The sequence below is a fragment of the Kazachstania africana genome, chromosome 1, assembly GCF_000304475.1.
Source record: "Kazachstania africana CBS 2517 chromosome 1, complete genome".
Taxonomy (NCBI): Eukaryota; Fungi; Ascomycota; class Saccharomycetes; order Saccharomycetales; family Saccharomycetaceae; genus Kazachstania; species Kazachstania africana.
The window spans coordinates 1225645-1244562 of NC_018940.1; the positions used below are offsets into that span (position 1 = coordinate 1225645).

The following is an 18918-nucleotide window of genomic DNA, read 5'->3' on the forward strand; positions in this document are numbered from 1 at the left end:
TTGACTAATTCACGATGCTCTGTGAAATTTGCATCTAAAAAATACGCGCGTTTTACAAATAACGTGTAAAGCCATGTGTGGGTTTCTATAGAAGGTGGCCATAGCAACATTAATCCAGCTCGAGAAGGCACCCAAAAATTGTAAGATTTGGATAGCATTGGCTACATACTGACGGCAAGAAATAGATAGGTCACTTCTTTTATTTAATTAGCATACTATATCAGCGACATAGAACACAGCTACGTTCACGAAATCTAATCTGAAAACTTCAAGTCGCATCTCCCATAGTATTTAGAGGTCATACGGATTCGAGGAATCTTGTAAACAATCAAAAATATAAAGCTTAGGTATTTTGAAGTACTGTAATGGCTTCCCCGAGTGCTGGGGTCTCAAGGAGTCGCATCAATGCACTTTCTAAGAGACTGATCAAGTTAGGAGAGAAATGGAAAACTACAACGCTCAATGGGCCTGCCCTTTCCATTGATAATATCAATTTGGTCCGTCACAGGCCCGAACGCATGTACATTCTCTCGATGTTTCCATACCCTTCTGGTAATTTACACATGGGACATTTAAGGGTTTATGTGATAAGTGATTCATTGAATAGATTTTACAGACAGAGAGGCCATAAGGTCATACATCCCATGGGATGGGATGCATTTGGGCTACCTGCTGAGAATGCTGCAATTGAAAGGGGCATACACCCTAATACATGGACTAGGACTAACATTAAGGCTATGAAAGAGCAAATGAATAATATGCTGGGAAATTTTGACTGGGATAGAGAAATTACTACTTGCGATCCAGAATATTATAAATTTACCCAATGGATTTTCTTAAAGCTGTTCGAAAATGGGCTAGCATATAGGAAAGAAGGTGAGATAAATTGGGATCCCGTAGATAAAACAGTGCTTGCGAACGAGCAAGTTGATATTAACGGGCGTTCTTGGAGGTCTGGTGCATTAGTACAGAAAAAGCTTCTTAATCAATGGTATTTGGGAATTACCAAATTTTCTAAAGAATTGAGAAATGATTTAAATTATTTGAAGAAATGGCCTAGTAAGGTAAAGGCAATGCAACGAAATTGGATTGGTCAGTCAGAAAGAGCTAATATTAAATTTGATACGACAGAAGAATTTTTGCCATCGATATGGGTATCTACGACAAGAGCAGAAACGATTTTTTCTGTGCAATATGTCGTGCTGTCGTTGAAGCATCCAATTTCACAACATTTCACAAAATCTGAGAAGGCATTGCAAGAATTCATACGCAAATGTCCAACACTGCCTGAAGATACTAAGGAGGGATTCTTACTTCCCGGAATTAAAGCTATCAACCCTATAACGAAAGAAGCAGTTCCAATATTTGTTGCACCCTATGTTGTTGAGCCTTTCGATGCTGACAAAAAGGAGGTGGGAGCAGCTGTGATGGGTGTTCCAGCTCATGATAAGAGAGACTTTGCATTTTGGAACAAAAATATGCCTAATGAGCCAATTATTTCATGCGTACAACCTATTGAAATAATGGATGGCAGTGTGGAAGTGGGGTCGGAGATTTCGTTGCCATTTGAGTCTTCAGAAGGTATTTTAACAAGCGTCGCAGGGTCTTTTGCAGGAATGTATACTGAAAGAGCTAGAAATGAGATTACGGCGTTATTAAAATCTAAGAATCAAGGGAATTTTGAAGTCAAATATAGGTTAAGAGATTGGCTCATTAGTAGACAAAGGTACTGGGGTGCACCAATTCCAATTATTTACTGCGACAACTGTGGGGCCGTTCCAGTGCCTGAAAAGGATTTACCTGTGCTGCTTCCAGACGTGAAAGAATTATCTGGAAAGGGTGGAAACCCGTTATCTAAAATACCAGAATTTATAGATACTAAATGTCCCTCCTGTGGAGGTGACGCAAGAAGGGAAACAGACACCATGGATACATTTATTGATAGTTCTTGGTATTATTTTAGATATTTAGACCCTCATAACTCCACCTTGCCATTCAATTATGAAAAGGCTTCAGAGGGAATGCCAGTGGATATCTATATTGGTGGCGTTGAACATGCAGTCTTACATCTGTTATATTCTCGGTTCATTACTAAGTTTTTAAACTCCATCAATGCCGTCGACCTGTCTAAAACTAATGCAGAGCCCTTTCATTATTTAGTAACGCAAGGTATGGTACATGGAAAAACCTTTGTTGATCCTCAAACTGGAAGATTTCTGAAACCAGAAGAAGTCGAAGAGAAAGATTCTGGTGTGATTATGAAGACTACAGGGGCGGCACCTTTAATTTCGTATGAAAAAATGTCTAAATCTAAATATAATGGTGCAGATCCAAATGCTTGCATTGCGATGCACGGTCCTGACGCTACAAGAGCGCATATTCTATTCCAAAGCCCTATTGAAGATGTGTTGCGCTGGGATGAGGAAAAAATTGTTGGAGTTGAGCGCTGGCTACAGAGAGTCATAAAGCTATCGCAGGACTTTAGTGCCTTTGGTACATTCACCTCTGATTTTGCTACCCCAGAGGATATGAATGAGGAAGAGGTTAAGTTTCATAATGATATGCAGAAATATTTGGGATCTGTTACAAAATCTTTTGAGAAATATCTATCCTTGAATACTGTCATTTCTGATTATATGAAAATCACTAATCTAATAGAAAATGCCAAAAACAAGGAAAAAGTAAGTAAAGAATTGTTAATGCTAAATTTAAGAAAGTTTATTTCCATCTTATATCCCATTGTTCCATCTATAACGGAGGAAGCTGCTGAAATAATAAAATCTAGTCAAAGTGGTTTGAAAAATTGGAATCACTACGAATGGCCACATATAGAGAAAGTTACGGAGTGGAAGTATAAGCACTACCAAGTGGTTATCAATGGGAGAGTGAAGTTCATATACACGGATGAAAAGGACCTTTTTAAAAAAGGCAGAGAATACGTTTATGAGAGGTTACTCTTGGATACGGAAGGTAAAAAATATCTGGCAAATAGGACTTATGACAAAATGATATTGAAATATAATGTCATTAGTTTTGTTTTCAAAAAGAAGAAGATGCCAAAACAAGACGAGAGGAAGATTTACTTTTAGGATATAATGAACACCTTGTATATAGTAAATATCAATATAATTACGAGCTATCTTTATATTTTGATAAGCTCTTGAGATATGTAAATAGAAACAATGCAGTATTACCATAGGGAGCCATTTTTTTGAGTTGTTTCACCAGCTCAGTTTTCAAATCTGTGAACGTTTCAACATTTGGAATCCATACGTTTGAAGTACCATCAGCCCGTTCTGCAATCAATTCTGAAAACCTTTTGAATCCCTCCTCAGTAAGTAGCTCATGATATTGTATATTTGTGTGGTACCTTTCTTCTAAAGTTCGTTCGGCAACTAGTGTCACATACGAGAAAGCTGAAATACCCGTGATTGAATATATGGATTTTGGTTTCAAATTAGGTGTTTGAGAGAGTAGATTTTCAGAGAAAGCCTTTATGAAATCAGAAGGAATGTTGAAAAATTTTCTTGAACTAATAATCTTGTTTCTCCAAAGATAGTTGGTGGTGTCCATGATATATTGATTTTGTAATTGAACGTATATATCCGTCGCAGGCCTATCGAGCAGCAAATTTTTAATGCCAATAAGATACTTACAACAGGCATCCATTAAAATTGGATCGTCGAAAGTAATCAACTTATTTACGGTATAATTCTTCAAAATTAGTTTCTCCAAAAAGTTGGAATATGCGGTGGTATCTCTTTCATGCTTGTACGAAACAGATGAGAGAACGTTCAATAAAATCATTAGACAAATGGAGACATTTCTATCGTCCTGCGAATGTTTTAAATTCGCTAGTAAGAGCTTACGTAGATCGTTCAATAGGTCCAACGAAAATTCTATAATATCAGTCCTATCAGCATACTGGGTTATCCAATTTTCAAACATCCTTATCATTGAATGGCAAACAGCAGGAAATGTCCTCGTATTCGAGCAAAAAGATTGATCTCCCTTTGCTGTTTTACTGAGGTGACATATCGCTAAAATTTTCAGTAACCTGTTTCTGAAATCTGGTAGATCGTTTGGTGGTATGACCAAAGGGAAAAGCCTTTCACATAAAGCAACGAATAGGTTTGTGTCAGCGAGGAAATTTTCTAAGGTGAGGAAATCATTCAATATTCTGGGAACAAATACGCTAAACACTTGACAGTTCTTAATAATGTTATAGAATAAAATATTTCTTTCTGTTGATGTTGTCAGCTTCTTTTGGAAACAATTTCGGAGATTAATCAGGAGCCAGTTGTACATCTGAGACCAAAATTCCTCAAAATTTTTATTTCCGCTGCTCAAGTTTTCCCTGTATAATGCCAAAGGATAGAATTGAATTATGTTATGTCTTGATAGAGGAAATAATGGTTCTACATTTTTAGGCAGCCTGATATCAGACCAATTTTGATATAATTGATGAAGCGTATAAATATTGTAAAGATTTGAGGTATCTTCAGGTACGTTAGATCTAAAGTTCAGCTTTCTTGGGTCGATGTCAGAATCTCGCAATTGTGCAATAAACAACTCTAGCTTGTCTTCTATGATATATTTTGAAAATCTATTTGGTGCTTCTTGTATTAGCACCTTTTCTAGTTTGCCTATGAATACCTTGTCAAATTGCAGATTTTGTAAAGACTTCAAATCTTCTGTTTTATAAGTTAGCTGAGATATTAAACGTGAAATTTTCTCCGATGTCCCCACAATGCTCATATACCTTTTCAAAATCAGAGAAGCGTTTGCTGCGGCGTTGGTATAACCTGGTTTCTTTGCAGTTTTGACCAGTAGTTTTATCCTCCATTGTTTAATTTGTTTTGAACGCTCAGTATACCATATTATAAGATACGATATCCACGTTTGAATATAATCGAACTTCCAAAGGTGAATTAAAGTCGATAAGCACTCGTCATTGGCTGTTTTTGGTAAGAGAAGAAACACATGAACCAGCCATCTGCATAAGGAGATCTGAACATTTTTAGATGGCCGTATTTTGTGTGGCGAAAATATGGTAGGAGAACCCAAATGGGAAAGAATTTCCTCAATAATATCATAATTCATATAGTCATTTGGTATTAGGCAATTACCAATTATATCTAATTTAACATCTTCGGAAATAACAGTGGTTTGACAGACATAACGAATTAAGAGAAGTATTTGATTAGATGAAACACCATGTTTTGCCGTATGTGAGCGTATTTTTTGCAAGTATTGTTTCACTTGCCATTGATCTGTTGTCGCTTCAGAGTTGAGTAGCTTAGTTAGCGCTTCATTAAATGTTATGGGCATCGCTACCAGCATCGCCAAAAGTATCGACCCAGATTTTTTTTGTTTACTCAGTCTTATATTTACCATACAAATAATCGCGCGAAAAAGCTTTTGCATGAAAATAATATAATTATCATGTATCTATATATATATGCACATTGATATTTATTTAATCTAAACTTTCAGAGAGCCATTAATATCGTAAGTAGATCTTGATCTGATGTAAGGGTCCAATTCTGAATAATTTTGATACAGCTTTTCGCCCAAAGTTATCCTTTCTTGCCAGAATCTCTTAGAGCTTTCATCATTTTCACTTTCAATCCATTGTACTGTCAATAGTTTGTATTCCTCGATGATTTGTTTTCTTTTAGTGATAACATTATCACGAGTCGTTAGGTCATTGAGCTTTGAATCAAAGGAGCCATCTGGAGCAATGTAATTTTCAAAATCAAATTCTTTTTCACCATCTAAATATCTTGGAAGTTGCTCAGTATTGATATATTTACTAAGCTCATTGATGTTTTTCGTGAAAACAATTTTTGAGGCAACCACTGGATCTAACCAATTTTTTATAATATTCCAAACTGGATTGAATAACCATGGCGCCTTGTGTATATATAAATGGCCTAAACATTCGGGATAATGCGCTTCAAAACAAGTAATTAGAAACTTGACAGGAGCATAATCCATATTGGACAGACTGAATCCAGTTAAATCGAACAAAATCGAGATTGAGTCCAATTTCATGAAGAGTCTTGAAAGTTCTATAACCAAAAGTGCAAATTTTTCCAGTTCAGCCTCTGTTTGATCCGAAGAATAGTGATATCTAGGTCTGACAATGATGTACGGTCTATTCTGGACGTCGTATCCAAAAATAATAGCTTTTTGTAGTTCCAAATTTTTGATTAATCCAGGTTCTTTACCGCCATCCTTAAATGCACTATATTCACCGCCATTAAGTAAGGCGTTCAATTGATGTTTTTCACGGAACTTTAAAGTATGAGCCAGCATCCTTGTTGCCTTTGAAGAGTCATATTTTCTTGCTCTGGAAAATCTATATATCATGGAATCTGGATGATCTACTCTAAGCATATTCCAAAATTCATTCTCAGAGTGAGTTGAGTCTAATTCTGCCATCGAGGGATGAACCATCCCTTTACAATATTTCCCAGCAGTGCTATTGTCAGAATCATCCTTTTGTAATTGTGTGGAAGAACTAGACCATCTACCAAAAATAGAAGAAGATTTCTTCTTGTTGTCATCCACCCTTTTTTCTTTCTCTTCTTCTTTGAAAGCCTTTGTCCCATCTACTTCAACGTTCCAGGAATGCAACAAGTAGGTCCAGACTTGCTTCAGAGCTCTTTCTTTTTCCTTAGTGATATCGTTATAGTTTGGAGTTTGCTGAAGTTGTCCCCCATCCATTTGCTTTTCATTCATTTTTACTTAGTGGGATACAGAATAATCAATGATGCGACACGTCTAAGAAATTCGAGGTTTATAGCTGTTTTTGAATAAGCTGATTGATCTTGACCACTTGGACTTTTTCGTTCATTAACGGAAAATTGAACGAAATTCCGTTTGTTGAAATCGTATGTAAACCTGTAATAAAATAAATGATGAATGCATGGAAAAGTCTCAAATTAACACCGCATGAACCATTGCTGCGTTTTATGGTTGGTCAGGATTTTATAAAGGACAGCCTTTTGATGTTGCTTTCATCTGTAAAATTCACTAAATTTGCTGTTATATACCTAAATTACCCGACTCTACCAGGCGAATATTTTTCACCAGAAAGGCTTTGAGAATATCCTCTGCGGATGTCGAGCTTTCTTCCTGCCCTCTCGACTTTTTTCTTCATATGTAACCAGTAGTTACCAGAGCTCAATGAACATAATACCGTAAGTGATGAATCACTCATGGTAGACATTGATGCGGTTATAAAGGTTGGCAAGTACTCTAATATTGATGTCTACGAGTTGTTGCATCCCGTGGCTGGTTCGATAATGAAGCGTAGGATCGATAATTGGGTCAATGCCACGCATGTTTTGAAAATTGCAAACTTCAACAAATCCAAGCGGTTGAGATTGTTGGAGAAGGAGGTAATCAAGGCTGGGAAAGCATACGAGAAGATACAAGGTGGATCTGGTAAGTACCAAGGCACGTGGGTACCGTTAGAAGTTGCTAAAGAATTAGCTGTAAAATTCGAAGTAATAAATGATTTGTTGCCTCTGTTGGAATTTGTTCATGTTGAAACCACTTTGCATGACGTAGAAAATAATCATGCTGGAACAGAATGTGGTAATTCATTGGAGACAATCTCGAAGCGTGATACAGTTAGTGAGCTAAAAATCTCCTCCCAACGCCAGATTTCTGTAGCTAACAATATCCAATTTCCATCTTCAATTACAACTGATCAAAATGGTCACATAACAGAAAATTCAATAAAGTTCAAGATACGACAAATTCTTAACATTTTGAAGGAAGGGCGTAAATTCACAGATACTAAAAGATTATATGGTATAATGGAACAAATTGAATATAATTTGATGAAGGGTAAATCTATAAATACAATAACTACAGACCAACTTAATGGCTTAAAATCACGCAGGGACAAATTAATGTCAAGGTACAAGAATAAAATAGAGTTCAATCAATGGAATAAACTTCTTCTAATGGCAAATAGTGAAACTCAGAAAAATTTGAAATATGAGGATAGTTTAAATGAAAGGTTGAAAAAATGTGTATTATTGACATATTTACAATTTGCCAGACGACGAAGAGTTGATGAAATTGTCATTGCTAAGACTTCTAATAATAGAATTTGCGACTCAAAGTAAAGTCAGCCGCATGGTGTAAATCATTTCGTTAGTAATTCTATATAGATCTATTATAGAAAATAGAAATACTTACTAAAATAAAGATGATGGGTTAATATTTTTTTTTCTTATAGAAACAATGATATACAATATATAAAAATGATGTGAAAATATAATGTATTTTACAGTAGAGAAATTTCAAGATTTCATATAGTTAATTTCTTTTCTTTGCTTACATAAGTTCGGAGAAACCTGGAACTAAATTCTTTGAAAATCCACCTTCCTTAGCGGCAATTTCATAAATACCGTAAATGGTAGTGGTTGCCATTAAGATAGATGCACCTGAACCTAAAGTACCTAATAAATCAGAAAAGATTGATAAAGCACCAATGGTAGCACCACCAAAGGCAGCAGCGGTTGGGATGACCTTTTTCAATTCTTTGTAAACATTAGTTTCTCTCTTACCGTTAATGACCATACCTTGATCTTTAAATTGTTTAGCGACATCACGTGGAGAAGTACCTGAGATTTCAATCCAAGTCTTTGAGAATAGAGCACAAGTAGCGATGACGAACGTAACGTAAATTAAAGTCTTGATTGGGTCCAATAATAATTCTTTAATTGAATAAATTGGTTGAATGTAGTAAGATAGACCGGATAAGGCGACTTGTGGACCTTGAGTACCTGGTCTTATACCCCATACACCTAATAATCTAATGATTGGATTGCTTGGGAATTTTTGGTAAAGGATTTGAGAAATTAAGAAAAGGTTTGAAGATAAAGCATTTTGTAACATGATTGGAGTGTTAGAAGTATAGAATAGTTTGATTGGGTAAGCACCGATTTGACCTCTAACTTTAGTGGATCTAATTGGGATTTGGTAATTGAAACCTTGTAAATATAGGATAAAGAAGAAGACACAGAGGGTAGAGATGACTTGAGTCATATTTGGTAAGTTATCTCTGTAGAAAGCTTCAACTAAAGCTCTCTTCTTGTCTTTTCTGACAGCTAATAAATGAATAAAAGCGATAACTGCACCTTCGAATTCTTTACCACGACCAATATTAATAGTAGTTGGAGCAAAAGCTTTCCAGAAGATTTGTTCGGCAATATTAGTTGCAGTAAATAAGGAAATACCAGAATTTAGACCGTAACCTTTTGAAAGTAATTCATCTAATAATAAGACGATAAATGAGGCAAACATTAGTTGAAAGATTAATAATAAAGAGATAGCAATACCTAAATCGCTTGGTCTACCATAGTTACCTGTTAAGACGACAACTAAAGCTTGACCGAAAGTTAAAACGATAGCACAACATTTTTGAACAACTTGATACAATTCTCTGTCATTTTTGTTTGTTAATTCAATTGAAATCAATTGAGTACCTTGTAAGAATTGTAAAATCATGGAGGAAGTTATAATTGGGGAGACACCGAGTTCCATTAGAGTACCACGATTGGATGCTAACATTGCACGTAACCAATATAATGGATCAGAAGTTTCACTAGAGACGATGCCATAAAGAGGGATTTGACCTAAGATTAGGAAGATTAATAGAGAGACACCAGTCCAAATCAATTTTTGATTATATGGGACTTTTCTTTCTGGAGCAATAACTTCAGGTAGAAGTGATTGAAGTGGTTTAAATGTGTCTAGGAAACGACCTGAAGATGACATATTTTGTGTAGAGGAAGGATTCTTAGATCACTCTTAGTGGGGGGGATTGAGGACAGAGAGTGTAATAAAATATCAGTTTACGAAATGATACAGAAGCGAGGTCCTTTTATTAAGTATATGATGTATATGGAATACGTGTCAATGGATAACAAGAGTTTTGAAAATAGCCCAGCATACAGATTGACCAGACTATGTGACTTTTTTTCTTTGCCTTGAGAACACGTAAGAAGGAACTTGTGGAAAAAAAAAAACAATTTGGGATGATAAATCTGCCAACGAAGGGAAATCTCTTGAAGAACGCGCGGTAGAAAAGAGTGGACGAATGTGCGAAAGGCGAAGAAGAAGCAAGAGAAGGAAGGGTAAAAAACAGAATAAAAACAGGGGAGACAACGAGGGTGGCAATATCACATGCTTTTCACGTGGTATACAAATTTGTCGTGTACTATGACTTTCACGTGACTAGTTTTTTAAAAAAAAAAAAAAAAACAAAAGACTTGCATGTACGGCTTTTAAGTCATGGAGGCCAAGCCAATCACCAATTATTTTTGCAGAGTACATGCTGAAAAAAATTTATCAAAAAGCAAAGCAATTTATCAAATTTTCCCAGGGATTCTCCGTCGGACAAATTCTTGCATTTTGGAAGTCTCACCCACCCATCACGCCCAGTCATTCATGGTTCCCCGTTAGACCGAGAAGAGGCGCATCTCAGCAGGAACAAAGCAAATTAATCAAATGAATAAAACTTGCTTGCGTAGCGGCTATACACATTCCGCCGTACAGCTACGCAAGTTTGAGGCAACTGAGTGGTTTTTGGCTGCAGCATCGTCTTAGTTCTCCATCCGGCTCAGTGGGAGAAATGGGCTAATTGGATTGCATGGAAGCAAACATTTGATTAGTTAATTTGAAATTATGATTAGCCGCTGATCGTTGGTAACTGGGAACTCGCATATAAAAGGGATGAAACAATTGGATACTGTAAGTGACTCTTATGTTAAGTCTTATTTTGCTTCGTCTCTTTCATTCCTCCCACGACAAGACACTTTAACACTATAACAAATTTTTAATTAAAAAAAAAAATACATGCCAGCAGTAACTAACAGTAAAGTAGATGAATCAATTAATACAGATATCATCACATTACCAAGATTTATAATAGAATCTCAAAAGCAGCATCCAAAAGCTAAGGGAGATTTCTCTTTGGTTTTAAATGCATTACAATTTGCATTTAAATTTATATCACAGACAATAAGAAAAGCTGAATTAGTTAATTTAATTGGTCTCACAGGCGATATAAATTCAACTGGTGATCAACAAAAGAAATTAGACGTACTTGGGGATGAAATTTTCATTAATGCAATGAAATCATCCTCTATCGTTAAAATTCTTGTTTCAGAAGAACAAGAAAATTTAATCTATTTCGATGAAAATGAGCCTAAGTATGCGATCTGTTGCGATCCAATTGATGGTTCTTCAAATTTAGATGCGGGTGTCTCGGTAGGTACCATTGTATCAATCTTTAGATTATTACCAAATTCTGATGGCTCTACAACTGACGTCTTAAGATGTGGTAAGGAAATGGTAGGTGCATGCTACGCAATGTATGGTTCCTCGACGCACCTAATGCTCTGTATGGGTGATGAAATTGATGGTTTTACGTTGGATAACAATTTAGGTGAATTTATCCTAACATATCCAAATCTGAAAATACCAAGCCATAACCTGATCTATTCAATCAATGAAGGGAATTCATACTATTGGGATGACTCAATTGTAACTTTTGTTCAAAAATTGAAAACACCAGATCAAGAAACTGGTGGAAAGCCATTTTCATCAAGGTATATAGGTTCCATGGTAGCGGATATGCATAGAACATTTTTATATGGTGGATTATTTGCTTATCCAAGTGATCGTAAAAATCCTAATGGTAAATTAAGATTACTTTATGAGGCATTCCCCATGGCATTCTTAGTCGAACATGCCGGAGGCAAAGCGGTTAACGACCAAGGTGTACGGATTTTAGATCTACAAGCAGAACATATTCATGACAAATCATCCATCTGGATAGGTTCAGCTGATGACGTTGACAAATATTTGAAACATATTGGAAAATTATGATTTATCTCTGCATATTTAAAGAGTAAAATACATATATATATATATATATTATATATATATATAAGTCTTTCCGCATTTTTGAAATTTCTTAAATAAAAAAAAATGCACACCACGCATTGCAATGGATGTATTGGCCAACTGTAGAATATACCCACTGTCAAACGTATGTTTAAAATAGTGAAGAATACGGATTAGTATAATTATTTACTAATAGAAGAGTAATAGTTCTTAAAACCTAAGAGAAACGCGATAAATCTGGAAGGTTTAAATATTAATAATAGTAATGATATTACAATAAATAATAATGAATCACAATCGCTACATTTAATTGAGCACAGTTTTCGAAAATCTAAGTTTAAAGAGCAGTTAGTTTCCAATAATTTTGAACATATAATTATAATTGATATAATATCAATTTGGCAAGATGATAAATTTAACGTTATAAATTCGATTTACACTTTCAATGAATTGATTAATTTTTTAACCAAATTTAACGACTCACCATTGGCAACATTATCAGAGTATGGAATATCTATGGATACCGTTGAAGGTATAATGATTGATAACTTGTCGTATATTGGTAATTTAAATAATAAATCGATTGTTATATTGATAAAGATATTGAAATTGATTCAAATCAATTTTGGATGTTTCATACTGAGTACTAGTTATGGATTAGAATATTATGAAGGGATTGAGAATTTTCAAAGGATGAAAAATTTGAATTTGAAGTATCCAACTTTACTACCGATGAATTATCTATTAGAAATGGATACGATACTGCTAAGAGAGACTGGAGAGATATCAAGAAGATTAAAATGAGGAAGAAAATGTTTATAAACGTTAAAAGTAATGTCATTAATTCATGAGATGGGAGGGTGGGGAGAGAAAAAAAGGATGTATATATAATATATAAAGTAATAATAACAGATAGTAGTAATATGTGTAATATGTTGTTTTTTTATTTTCATGGATGATTTATTGTTTAATGATAAATGTACCCACAAGTTTTACCGACATGGTCACTTAGCCAAACTTCAACATTATCGAATTTCAAACCACAATGTTTACATCTTCCACTTACGACGTTTCTATCTTTTTTCTTTGTTCCTGGAGGATATTCGAAATGTAAAGCTTTTAAATGATTTTTGAAAGTGTCACAACGAGAGAAGATACCAGTTTGATGACAATTTGAAGTTTCAAAATTCAGAGATTTTGATTTGAATGGATAAATTTCCATATCGAGTTGAATCAAGGTGGAGTTATAAGGACATTTAAAAGTCCCTTTAATTTGATGTAAAGATTTCAATTGATCATGTTCACCAGCGACATTAATTTCATCTTTCCAATGTCTTTTTTTGTGTCTAATAAGATCATTATTTCTAGCAAAGCCTCTTTCACAAACGGGACATCTATGTGGTCTATCTTCTGGTGTTAGATGTGTTGATTTATGAGTTGATAAATTTGCGTAAAAATTATTACAAATGGGACATTGCTTTTTCTTTCTTGGTTTTGATATTTTCTTGTTATTTGCAGAGGAAGCTAAATCTTGAAATGACATTGAAATGTTTGTATCACTATTTGATCTACTACTTGAAGTGGTAGTCGATATCATAGTATTAGTATTATTTTTCGTTGTAGTACTGTTACTATTTTTGTATTGTTTTTCAGCGGCTCTTACTAAATTATCAAATGAGGATATTGGTGGTAAAGATATACTATTATTAGCAGTATTTGAATTTAAAGATAATTTATTATGCAATTTTTCCATGGATGAAGGTTCATGATATTTATCCAAGGAGATCGAACTTGATGAAGAAGAGGATGAAGTCGGTGATGTGATGTGGTCGTTATTATTGTTACTGTTGTTGTTGTTATTATTATTATTATTATTATTATTATTATTATTACTATTATTGTTGTTTGATGATTGTTGATGATTTGAATCCACTATTGAAGTATAAAAGTTATTATCAGAAGATGAAAGCGGACTAGTCAGATGATTGTCATTCATTATAGTGGGTAACAGTTTATTATTTTTGTCGTAATTACTATTGAAATCCGTATTAATGAACGACGATGGTTTTTTCGGTATTGATGTTGACACTGATCTTGGCAGTGGTAAAGGTAACATTGTAGTATATATATTGTTTTTTCAAACTTGTTAAGTTTGATTTTTTTTTTTGGTAGTGGGAAAAAAGAAAACGGGGATCTTTTTTATATTGAGAGACGACGACACACAGTACTACTTAGCAGAAATAATGGCCGTATAGCGCAGTATTTAAAAAGATGTGATATTAAGTAACCAGGGGTTTAAAGTAAGCAAGTGGCTATGCCATTAAATAAGATACGGCATAAGTGCATGTATATATATATATATATATGTGTGTGTGTGTGTATGTAGTATAAACCGTACGGTAGAGGTAATAAAAAAATGTCTCAAAAAGAAAGGAAAGGAAAAAAGCTTGCTTGAGACATTAAATGAATTGAATCATGAGTATTCGAACAGAAAATACTGGATTAAAAAGACAGTAGCCGTGAAGTGATAGTAGAAATGGTAAGTTAATTGACAAGTCCCCCATCCCATCAGGTACTGGAGAATCGTAAGAAACGAAAAAAAAAAAAAAATATGAATAAATTATGCAAGAAGAAAAAAAAAGTCTCGCTTCTACAGGAAGTTTAAAGTATCCGAGATCCGGCTGATTTAATTTATTTGATTCGAAGAGAGAGATGGGGCAGACAGTGCAGGGATTTCTTATGGGACTTTGTGAAGCGAGCGTATGTGTTACTACTGTTACTGTTACTCTGGTGAAGTTTCAAGAATCCTTTCTACACGGTTAGTTAGTGATACTGAGAGTCACCAAAAGAATGGAGGAAGTAACGATATTTCTTTATTTCCTTATTCCTTTCGAGATATATTAGTAGGCACTCAATGAATGTTGCAATCAGTTCAAGCTGCACGGCGGCAGTTACTTGCGCTGGCGTATATGAAAAAAAAAATTCTTAATCTTCCGGTTAGTTGTTATTGCCGTCTGTCAAGAAACTGCTTCACATTACTAATGTTATTTGATCGCTGCTGTGCTCACGCCGGCGGATAAGCTTAGATGCGATTACTTGCTGTGTGCCACCACTAGCTGTCAACTATCCGCGGATAAATTTCAGAAGTCTGCACAGTAATATCTTCTTCTTCCTTCATGGATTATCCCATGGAAGCGGCTGAGGGATCCGCGGGGAGTTTTCCCACTTGCGCATTCGCCGCTGTCAAAATGGAAAGCTACCACCACCAACCGTTTATTATCCCATAAAGAAGATATGCTGACGGCGATTGATGCAGCAACAAACGCGGCTTTTCTTATCCTCTTTTCTAGAAGAGTAGTACCAGCCTGCTAAACAAAGAAATTTTCGAGAAAGGAAAAAAAAATGGTGGGGGGGGGGGTCCGAATTTAATAATAAGTATTAAATGTGATACACCGTGGGAGTGTGGGCAACGGACCATTACAATCCAGAAGAGTAGGCAGTAGTAGTAACTTGTTGTTCATTTATTCGACTATTACTTTTGAGCACGCCCTTCGTTTCTTTAGAATAATGCTGAGAACGCGGACGGCTCTACTCTCTCCTGTCGATTACTCGGAGGGAAAGAGCGAACACATCTCAGATAACATTCCTGTTGGCTATGCCATCAATTGAACTCCCGGATGAGATCTGCATTTACCCTCTCTCTCTCTCTCTCTCTCTCTCTCTGTGAGCGTTTTTTTTTTTTTTTCTCGGTAACAGCCGTCTTTTCTTTGCCGTACACTTCTTTTTAATTATCACGTGGTAAGGTAGAGGCTATTTACCCGGATTTAAATTGGTAAATCCGGGTAATGTTTTTAACCCGACTTTTTTTTTTTTTGCTCAATTTCACAACCTAAATGCAAATGGCCAATTTTAATACGGGAAACGATTTGAAAAAAATTAACCCCCATATTTGCTAAAACAAATTAAAAAGGTAGATCCAACTAAGGCGATTGAGATGGATCAACAGAATCAATCTGATGGTTTAATATTACCCCCAATTCACAATTCGAATGATCAATTAGATAACTATCCTGGTAAAAAATCATCTGGTAATAATTCTACTAATACTGGTGTGGCTATCGATCCAATGGCGGAAATTATTAACGATGGTGTCCATCAATGGGTACCCATTCATTTATTAAATAAAAATAGATCAAATTGTTGGACTCATTTTCTTGGTGTCACTAAGAGGTTGGAAATGGTTAAATGTAAACATTGTGGTACTATCATTGAGAGATCAAATAATCCAAATGAAAAATCATCAAATAAAAAATTTCAAAGACATTTGAGAAAACATAAGATTGATCCAAGTGTCAATTATTATGGTACCAATTTTCCTCATGGCAGGTCGCCTTCCTCTTCCAATGAATTCCATGAAGATGACGATCAGGATGATGAAGTAATGGTCGAAGATGAAGATGAAAATGATGATGAAGAAGAGGAGGAGGAGGAAGAGGAGGAAGAGGAACAAATTCCAGAAGATGAAAATACAAATAATAATCAGACTATTAAAAGTCTAGAAAATGACTATGAGGACGATGAGGGAATAGAAGATGAGGATATTGATAATGATAATGGGAAGAATCAACAAAATAAATTAAAAAATGTAAATTTGAAACCGTTACAATCTTTTTCAAGAAGTTATTATGGCGGTGACCATTCCGATGACGATGAAAATCAACTCAATGGCATGAACTCATTGATTGATCATGTGAAATCTACCACTAGATTGCCAACAGATTTGGAAACTATTAATAGAGCAAACGAAAGAGAGCTGTCCTTCCCAACCTCGAAATTATTAGCAATAATTATCGCCTCAGAAAATTTATCTTTATCATTTGGTAACAATTCTGTCATTCGTATGTTACTCTCCAAAAATTCCTTCTACAATTCAAATCCAATAATAATTAAAGAATCTATACTACTCCTCTCCTACCAAATTGATGACATGATCAAGAGAACTACGGCAAGAAGTTCATCAGATTCACAATTAATCATAGATTTAAATTCTTTGTCTCAGAATAATAACAATGAAAGATCAAAACAATTGCTTAATAAAATAAAATCACATTTATTCGAACTGAATAACGCTATGTTCTTTTCCTTAGCAAATTCAACTTGGAACAAAAATATTTCCATCCTATCATTACAATTTTTTGATCAATTTTCAAACTCTGTAAAATCAATTCCTCTTACAGTAGATAAAATTACCTCAAATTCTTTATTATCCCAAGTAACTGTAAGATCTCAATTGTTAAAAACTTACCAAAATGTCCCAGGTTTACAAAATTCAATACTCTCAATCACTTTACCACAAGATAAAATTAATAATCTTTTGCAATTAGATGATCAAGAATTTTTCCCAAATTTCAAAAATCCAAAAGATTTTTACCATATTTGTATGATCTCATCTTTGAAAAATGCCATATTACCTTTCTTCGGTCATTGTGATACTGATCCAATTGAATCAACATCATCCAAATTCAATAATCAAAATTTACCTTACGATAAAGAAAATGAAATTTTAGATTCTGTTGTAGATGTATCAAATGTTAATATCACATCTTCAATATTCCATAAGATAAACACATTTTACGATGGAATCATGGCAGATCCATGGTTATTAGATAGGTTCAAAGAATTATCAAATGAACATCTTGATGAATCAAGTTCAGAATTCATTTTTTTCAATACAGCGAAATATTCAACTGCAGAATTATGTCTAAGAAGATTCATGGAAATTCGTCCTATCATACCATTATTGGAGAAAAATGTAGACCACGAAAAATTCAGTGATATTGACTATATTATTGTCGAGGTACTTCTTGACACTATCGAATCAATTAATAAATTAATTCTTTTCTTTGCTTCAAACAATTCTTTAAATTTCATTTACGTCCTCTTTGCCCTGATCTCAATAGAAAAACACCTTTCCTCCACTTTAGGTAGTATCCAATTGAGAAGATTAATCACGCCAATAGAAGGAGTACTAGATAATATTAAAAAAATTAAACAAGAGCTTGTATCAGATGAGTTTGTATTATTATCAATGTTTCTGTGTCCAGCTGTTTTATTTGAGAGAGATATCTTGGAATATGCGTTCAAGACAGTCTCTTTATCAGAAATTGTTAATAAAGTATCACAAACCATTTTCCGCTCATTGAATAAGTTTGTTAACATTGAGACTGTAGAACAAAATGTGGTAAGCACAATTTCTACAAATGGTGAAGAAGATGCTTCACATCTTGAGAATTCTTCAGCACAAGAAAGTAGCGGACAACAAAGGAATAGAGTACCATATTCTGAATTGCCATTATTTGCCAAGGATGTACACCAAGCAGTATCTGAAGAAACTAAGGATTTGTTACTCAAAGTTATTCAAGAAGATCTGTACGATTACTTAAATACAGTTAACTCAGTAGTACCATTTTCATACAAATCATATTGTGAAAGAAGTGGGTTTGCTAGAGACAATGGAATTTTCAAAAGAACAGTCACATTTGAAGATGAAGACGGTGTTTCAATAACTGATGAAGAGGAAATAAATTTCATTGATCAATTGATGGATATTCACGTCCCCGTTTGTAATGCCTTCTGGGATCAATACCTACATAATAACGCTGGTATGGTAATTAGAATCTTATTGAAAATGATAAGGACACAATCGGCATCTTCAATCAGATGCGAATATTCATTTTTAAAAGATTTTGTTCCAAAACTGGGTGATGAATTTCTCGAACCGGTTGTTAAAATAAAATTATTTAATGAACAGTTTGCAGCCGGTAAAATTGATTTTGAGATAGACACTCTACCAACCGCTTGCCAATATGAAAAAATTTAAGATTTATAAGTCTTTTGTATTATATTCTTGTAATTATATTTTTTTCAAGGTAGTTCTTAAAAAAGTCAAAGATCAAGTAGTAAAATCATACGTTTTGTCTA

The 18918-nt window shown here is 34.5% G+C and overlaps 9 protein-coding genes across 9 annotated transcripts; 5 read left to right on the forward strand and 4 right to left on the reverse strand.

The window, feature by feature from the left end:
* Positions 1-365: 365 nt before the first annotated feature.
* On the forward strand, positions 366-3089 carry NAM2 (leucine--tRNA ligase NAM2; the record flags this gene model as incomplete). Its single annotated transcript, XM_003955126.1, has 1 exon — positions 366-3089. One exon carries the CDS (start codon positions 366-368, stop codon positions 3087-3089), a length of 2724 nt encoding a protein of 907 aa, XP_003955175.1.
* A 40-nt stretch (positions 3090-3129) lies between these two features.
* CTF3 (Ctf3p) lies at positions 3130-5331 on the reverse strand (the record flags this gene model as incomplete). Its single annotated transcript, XM_003955127.1, has 1 exon — positions 3130-5331. The coding sequence occupies one exon, from the start codon at positions 5329-5331 to the stop codon at positions 3130-3132; it is 2202 nt and encodes a 733-aa protein (XP_003955176.1).
* Positions 5332-5484: 153 nt separating this feature from the next.
* CSR1 (Csr1p) lies at positions 5485-6732 on the reverse strand (the record flags this gene model as incomplete). Its single annotated transcript, XM_003955128.1, has 1 exon — positions 5485-6732. The coding sequence occupies one exon, from the start codon at positions 6730-6732 to the stop codon at positions 5485-5487; it is 1248 nt and encodes a 415-aa protein (XP_003955177.1).
* A 494-nt stretch (positions 6733-7226) lies between these two features.
* KAFR0A06080 (KilA-N domain-containing protein) lies at positions 7227-8147 on the forward strand (the record flags this gene model as incomplete). Its single annotated transcript, XM_003955129.1, has 1 exon — positions 7227-8147. One exon carries the CDS (start codon positions 7227-7229, stop codon positions 8145-8147), a length of 921 nt encoding a protein of 306 aa, XP_003955178.1.
* A 211-nt stretch (positions 8148-8358) lies between these two features.
* On the reverse strand, positions 8359-9804 carry SEC61 (translocon subunit SEC61; the record flags this gene model as incomplete). Its single annotated transcript, XM_003955130.1, has 1 exon — positions 8359-9804. The coding sequence occupies one exon, from the start codon at positions 9802-9804 to the stop codon at positions 8359-8361; it is 1446 nt and encodes a 481-aa protein (XP_003955179.1).
* A 1080-nt stretch (positions 9805-10884) lies between these two features.
* Positions 10885-11919, forward strand: FBP1 (fructose 1,6-bisphosphate 1-phosphatase; the record flags this gene model as incomplete). The annotated part of the gene is made up of 1 exon (XM_003955131.1): positions 10885-11919. The coding sequence occupies one exon, from the start codon at positions 10885-10887 to the stop codon at positions 11917-11919; it is 1035 nt and encodes a 344-aa protein (XP_003955180.1).
* A 121-nt stretch (positions 11920-12040) lies between these two features.
* Positions 12041-12741, forward strand: PSY3 (Psy3p; the record flags this gene model as incomplete). Its single annotated transcript, XM_003955132.1, has 2 exons — positions 12041-12082; positions 12145-12741. 2 exons carry the CDS (start codon positions 12041-12043, stop codon positions 12739-12741), a joined length of 639 nt encoding a protein of 212 aa, XP_003955181.1.
* A 163-nt stretch (positions 12742-12904) lies between these two features.
* On the reverse strand, positions 12905-13933 carry STP3 (Stp3p; the record flags this gene model as incomplete). Its single annotated transcript, XM_003955133.1, has 1 exon — positions 12905-13933. One exon carries the CDS (start codon positions 13931-13933, stop codon positions 12905-12907), a length of 1029 nt encoding a protein of 342 aa, XP_003955182.1.
* A 1998-nt stretch (positions 13934-15931) lies between these two features.
* On the forward strand, positions 15932-18817 carry VID22 (Vid22p; the record flags this gene model as incomplete). Its single annotated transcript, XM_003955134.1, has 1 exon — positions 15932-18817. The coding sequence occupies one exon, from the start codon at positions 15932-15934 to the stop codon at positions 18815-18817; it is 2886 nt and encodes a 961-aa protein (XP_003955183.1).
* Positions 18818-18918: the final 101 nt, after the last annotated feature.